The sequence below is a fragment of the Cebus imitator genome, unplaced genomic scaffold (genome assembly GCF_001604975.1).
Source record: "Cebus imitator isolate Cc_AM_T3 unplaced genomic scaffold, Cebus_imitator-1.0 Scaffold152, whole genome shotgun sequence".
NCBI lineage: Eukaryota > Metazoa > Chordata > Mammalia > Primates > Cebidae > Cebus > Cebus imitator.
Window position 1 is genome coordinate 1,755,239 of NW_016107467.1, and position 6,562 is coordinate 1,761,800.

The 6,562-nt window shown below is 44.0% G+C and overlaps 1 protein-coding gene across 1 annotated transcript; it reads left to right on the top strand.

Moving 5' to 3' along the window:
* Positions 1-6,271: 6,271 nt before the first annotated feature.
* LOC119473368 (translation machinery-associated protein 7) lies at positions 6,272-6,560 on the top strand. Its single transcript, XM_037743757.1, has one exon. The coding sequence runs from the start codon at positions 6,321-6,323 to the stop codon at positions 6,513-6,515; it is 195 nt and encodes a 64-aa protein (XP_037599685.1). The 5' UTR covers positions 6,272-6,320; the 3' UTR covers positions 6,516-6,560.
* The last annotated feature ends 2 nt before the right edge of the window (positions 6,561-6,562 follow it).

A 6,562-nucleotide genomic window follows, 5' to 3' on the forward strand; every position in this document is an offset into this window, starting at 1 on the left:
AAAAAAAAAAAAAAAAAAAAAAAAAAAAGAAATATGTGGGTCAGTTTTCATTGTGACTTTGTCAAAAATGCCTGCCCCACAGCTCTGGCAGTGCAAGTAAAGACTGCAGGTGGAAGTGTGTTAGGGTCCAGCAGCTTGCCAAATATGTCAGTTCTTTTAAAGTCAGGGATTTAGCATAAACTACTAAATATATATCAATATTTGGTGATTCAAATGCAATAGAATTTGCAGTGTCTTGTCATTATGATGGTTTTGTATTGAATATTAGAAGTATATCCAGATATCAGCTAAAACTCGGTTCAAAAAAAAAGTATATCTAGATATAGGAGGTAGGGAAAATTTTCCAGTATATTTCATAAGTTTCCTCTAAAAAAACAACAGAACACAGAAAGAATTCCAGGTGTTTAAGTATTCAGTTGGAATTTCATGAAATGATGGCTATCAAATTTCACTTATCCAAACAAAGGGAAGTAAGAGGTGCACACAACATACAGATGCAGAAAAGCAATTCTCTTGTTAGGTAGCAGCTTTTATGAGTTGTTTTGTATTCGGGGGGCTAAAAACAGTAGATTTAGTTCAATTTCGTTTTTTTTTGAGACGGAGTCTCACTGTGTTGCTGAGGCTGGAGTGCAATGGTGCGATCTCAGCTCACTGCAACCTCCGCTTCCTGGGTTCAAGTGATTCTCCTGCCTCAGCCTCCTGAGTAGCTGGGATTACAGCTCTGCGTCACCACACCCAGCAAATTTTTTAATTTTTAGTGTTTTTTTTCTCCATGTTGGTCAGGCTGGTCTTGAACTCCTGACCTGTGGTCCACCCACCTCAGCCTCCCAAAGTGCTGGGATTACAGGTATGAGCCACCACACCCAGCCCAATTTTATGTTTGAGGAATTCAGTCATCCTGAAGAAAAGCAGTGCAAGATTTTAACTAAAATTGGTGTGTGACTTGCCTAACTGCACTGGAGAGCCATATTAGTGCAGCTGTGGCAGTCTGGGAAGACTTCTCAGCTGAGGCACGTTCTGCTTGACTTTAAGTGAGCAGGACCATCCCACAGCATGGTGTAATGAGCAGAGGAGAGCGGCATGGGAGTTGCAATGATATGGATTAACTCACAACTTCATCATCCCCAGCTGAGGCATCTTGTGTAAGTTACAATATTTCTTTAAGCCTTAGTTTTCTCATCTGGAAAGTGGGTATAATTAAATCTACCTGGGAGAATTGTTGGGAACATTAAATGACTTGGTATAAACTAGACCTGGTCCAGCACCTGGTGTTTCATTTAAGGGAGAAAGGAGAAACATGAAGGGAGGAGGGGAAGATACTGGCTGTACCTGGGAAAGTCAACAGTTTTATTGGAATCCAAGTTGAGGCTTCAATCCTGGTCAATGCTAGAAGAATAATAGCAAGCGCTAATTGAGCACTTTCATGCATGACATTACCCCTAGCACATATCATGTATTGCCTAATTTAACCATGCTATCAACACTGTAAGGTGCTTAATATTATGCCCATTTTATGGATGAGATTACTTGAGGTGAAGAAAGGCAGCTTGACCAGGGACCCTTTGAAAGTGGAGGGTCAGAATGAGAATCAGTTGTTCTAACTCCAAAGCCCAATGGTTTGTTATCCACTATGTTTAGGTGCTGGCTAGTCTTGGAGGACTCATAGAATTAGGGGGAGGGTGACCCTGAGGAGGGGAGAGCAGAGAGGAAGCCATGCCTGGTAGCTGAAGATTCTCAGAACCACTTCCACTTGCCCATACGAAGAACATCAAAAAAGCTTCCTCGTCATTCACAGCAAACTCAGGCTTTTGGCTTCACCTGATCCCTCTAAGTGGATTGCCCATGTTTTTCCAGCGAGACATTTTAAATGCATTATCTATTTTTAAAAATAAATTTTAAAATTATTTAAAAATATAGATGATGTTTGCACCTGGCAAGAATTCAAATAGAACAAAATAGTATATACTGAATTTCTGTCTTCCTACCCTTGGCTTCCAGATTCCTTGGCTATACCCCTCTCCCCTACACCCCAGGCCAGTCTTATCAGTCGGACAGAGTGCACCAAGACAAGGAGCCAGATTCCCTGATTTTAATCCCAGCTTTGCCATTTTCTGGCTGTGTGGTCTCTGTGCATCTCTAGAATAAGGGGTATGAGGCCCGTACCTCATAGGGCTGTTAAGAGGATTAACCATTAGAAAAAGATTAACCGTTAACTACTAGAAAAAAACATACTTAGGCACTTTCAATTACTAACTGGTAGATAGTAAGCCCTATCTACAAATGAGTTCAAAAAGCAGCATTTTGCAGGCTGGGCACAGTGGCTCATGCCTGTAATCCCAGGACTTTGGGAGGCCAAGGTGCGTGGATCATTTGAGGTCAGAAGTTCAAGACCAGCCTGGCCAACATGGTGAAACATTAAAAATACAAAAAAATGAGCCCGGCACAGTGGTGTGCATCTGTAATCCCAGCTACTTGGGAGGCTGAGGCAAAAGAATCGCTTGAACCTAGGAGGCAGAGATTGCAGTGAGCTGAGGTCATGCCACTGCACTTCAGCCTGGGTGACAGAGTGAGACCCTGCCTCAAAAAAAAAAAAAATTTTTTAAAAAAAAAAAAAAAAAAAAAAAGTCCTATGTCTTTCCAGAGATAACTGGATACCTACCCTGGCAAGCACGAGGTGGTCATCACTCCCCCTTTCTCCACTACTCCCCTTTTCTTTTTCTTTTATTTTTTTCTTTTCTGAGATGGGAGTTTCACTTCCGTTTCCCAGGCTGGAGTGCAGTGACACAATTTTGGCTCACCACAACTCCACCTCCCCGGTTCAAGCAATTCTCTTACCTCAGCCTCCTGAGTAGCTGGGGTTACAGGCATGTGCCACGACGCCTGGCTAATTTTGTATTTTTAGTATGGGGTTTCTCCCACGTTGATCAGGCTGGTCTCCAACTTCTGATCTCAGGTGATCTCCACCCACCTCGGCCTTCTTTTTTTTTTTTTTTTTTTTTGAATCAGAGTTTCGCTCTCGTTACCCAGGCTGGAGTGCAATGGCGCGATCTCGGCTCACCGCAACCTCCGCCTCCTGGGTTCAGGCAATTCTCCTGCCCCAGCCTCCTGAGTCGCCGGGATTACAGGCAGGCGCCACCATGCCCAGCTGATTTTTTGTATTTTTTTTTAGTAGAGACGGGGTTTCACCATGTTGACCAGGATGGTCTCAAATGATCACCTGCCTCGGCTTCCCAAAGTGCTGGGATTACAGGCTTGAGCCACTGCACCCGGCCTTTTTTTTTTTTTTTTTTTGAGACCAAGTCTCGCTCTGTTGCCAGGATGGAGTGCAATGGTGCAGTCTCTGCTCACTGCAGCCTCCGCCTCCTGGGTCCAAGTGATTCTTCTGGCTCAGCCTCCTGAGTAGCTGGGATTACAGGTGTCTGCCTCCACACCTGGCTAATTTTTGTATTTTTAGTAGAGTTAGGGTTTCACCACATTGGTAAGGCTGGCCTTAAATGACGGACTCAGGCGATCTGCCTGCCTTGGCTTCCCAAAATATTGGGATTTTGGGCGTGAACCACTGCGCCTGGCCCACGTCACTCCCCTTTTCATAGTGAGTGCACTCTGAACCCATTGAGGTAGATGCACCTGGTCTTTTTGTTCTTCCATATATACTAGAGTTTTGTGATGCTCCAAATTAGTATCTAGGAAGCTGCCCTAGTCACCTTAACAGCTTCATAGTCTTTTGTACAGATGAACCATAATGTATTTAACCAGTCTCCCTCCAAGTGATCTCATAGTATTTTGACATGTGACTATTGGCTCGGTTCAAGCAGTTTGAGATGGAGACATTTAAAATCAGCACCCTCTGAAAAGAGAAAAACAACTGAACAAGTCATTCAACTACAAGAGTTCATTATTAAATTGTTAGGCAATGTGAAATGGACATCCTTGCCCCTAGGGATGTGGTTGGAGGTGAGAACGGAACCTTATCTGGCAGGCAAACCACGCTATATTCCCAGCCATCTAAGATGGTAACATAGAGCATTATTTTATGTAAAGTAAGGAAATAAGTCGCCCACTGAAACAGGACATGTGGCTGCACAATGCATGGACTGCTCATAACAGTCTCTCCTGGCTTGACCTTTTCATTTCTTCTGAGGATTTTGTGGGTATTTTCCTTTCCTAAGCTCTGCAAAGCTCTTGGTTTTGGCTTGGCAAGAAAATGTGGAATTTCTGTCATCCCCACAATGATAAATACGTGCTCTCCTAATGTCAGAGTTACTCCTTGCTACTCTGTTTGCTTGACTTTTGGAAGGACATGCTAACTTTTTGTCTCACTGTGGAGTCAGCATAGTTCTTCTAAAGACATTTTCAGTGGTGGTTAATTTCAATACATACCCACGCCAGCAACGCACATACCCTCGATTGGATCGACAGCGATGACCAACTTTGCATACATTCTTGCAGTGGTAACAGCCACAGGGATAGAGACACGCGTTGAGATTTCTGAGACAATAAAACCAGTGTTCTGGAGTCAAACATCTCAGAAACAGCCATCAAGCAATCCAGGCAGCGATCTGCTCATTTGTTCATCCACAGATATTTATTAAAGGACTACTTACAAGTTGACCTGGGGAAGTTAGTGAAGACAGACAAACAAGATAAGTAAAAATATATGTAAGATGGTGATAAGAGCAATGATCCTAAATAAAGCAAGAGAGGAGGGAGTGTGGGGGAAGGTAGCTCTAGTTCAAACAAGGTGTCTCTGAAATGACATTTTATGTTGAGTGCAGTGGTTGTCCTCCTCAGAGGGGCTCGGTTCCCTTGAGGGCAACGACTGCCATCTCTGAGAATGCACTTGATTCTCGAATGGGATCTCTAATTCTTCCATCTCTCTCATACAGATACACTTTCAATTACTAACTAGATTTGGCTTCTTAATCATGTAACTGAGTTATTTTCCATTGCACCAAAGCAGATATTCAGAGGTAGATTTTTAATATGTACAAGTGTACATATTTATGAGCATACTGTCACAGTTTTTAAATTTTATTTTATTTTTGGACACGGAGTCTTGCTCTGTCACCCAGGCTGGAGTGCAATGGCGAGATCTCTGCTCATGCCACTGCCACCTCCGGGCTCCAGCAATTGTCCTGCCTCAGCCTCCCGAATAGTTGGGATTACAGGTAACACCATGCCCGGCTAACTTGTTTTTGTATATTTAGTAGAGACAAGGTTTCACCATGTTGGCCAGGCTGGTTTCAAACTCCTGAACTCAAATGATCCGTCCACCTCAGCCTCCCAAAGTGTTGGGATTATTGGGGTGAGCCACGGTGCCCAGCCTACTGTCACATTGTCTATCTGCCTCCACTCCTCATCCCCACCCAGGTATTCATGAATGTCTGGAGCATTGCTCAATTAAAGTTTGTTAAATAAGTGAAGTCATTAAAATAAATAAGACAATTTTAAATGGTTAAAATGACACAAAATTCTCCTTCTCACCCTTGTTCTTATCCCCCTTACTCCCAATCTATAGGTAACAATTTTTATTAGTTTCTTGCTTTTCCTTTTAGTGTTTCCTGATGCAAATATAAGCCAATTAAAATATATAGTGGCTGGGTGCTGTGGCTCATGCCTGTATTCCAGCACTTTGGGAGGCTAAGGTGGGAGAATCTCTTGAGCCCAGGAGACTGAGGTTGCAGTGAGCCGTGATCGTGCCACTGCGTGACTGAGCAAGACCCTGTCTCAAAAAAAGAAAACATAATTTTAGAGCTAAGTTTGGTGGCTCATACCTATAATCCTAGCACTTTGGGAGGCTGGAACAGAGGATCACTTGAGGGCCAGCCTGGGAAATATAGCAAGACCCCCATCTCTACAAAAAATAAAAACTAGCTGGGCATGGTGGCGTGCACCTGTAGTCCCAGCTACTCAAGAAGCTGGGGTGGGAGGGTTGCTGGAGCCCAGGAGTTGGAAGCTGTGATATGCGACAATCTTGCCTGTGAATAGCCACTGCACTCCAGCCTGGGTGACACAGCAGAAACCCTGGTCTCAAAAACATGCAGTAAAAAGAAAATGCTTATCTATCTATCTATCTATCCATCATCTATCTTCTATCTACATATCTACCTACTGTGTCTCTATCTGTATCTCTATCTTCTATGTCTCTTCTCTCTGTATCCTGTCCGATAGACTCTCATCTATCTGTAGTCTTATTTCTCTTTCTTACACACAAGTTAGCATATACCGAATCAGCGGGGCTGCGTCCCTGCCTACGAAAGCGGGTAGGGGCAGGCGCTCCGTTTCCGGAGGCAGGGTCTGGGAAAGGGGTGGCAGGCGCCATGTCCGGCCGGGAAGGTGGCAAGAAGAAGCCCCTGAAACAGCCCAAGAAGCAGGCCAAGGAGATGGACGAGGAAGATAAGGCTTTCAAGCAGAAACAAAAAGAAGAGCAGAAGAAACTCGAAGAGCTAAAAGCAAAGGCCGCGGGGAAGGGGCCCCTGGCCACAGGTGGAATTAAGAAATCTGGCAAAAAGTAAGCTGTTCCTTGTCCCTGAGGAGATGGGGACCCTTTATTTCATCCGTA

Bases quoted from the DNA above. Each gene is read 5' to 3' on its own strand.
- LOC119473368 (XM_037743757.1), top strand. From the start codon at position 6,321: ATGTCCGGCCGGGAAGGTGGCAAGAAGAAGCCCCTGAAACAGCCCAAG.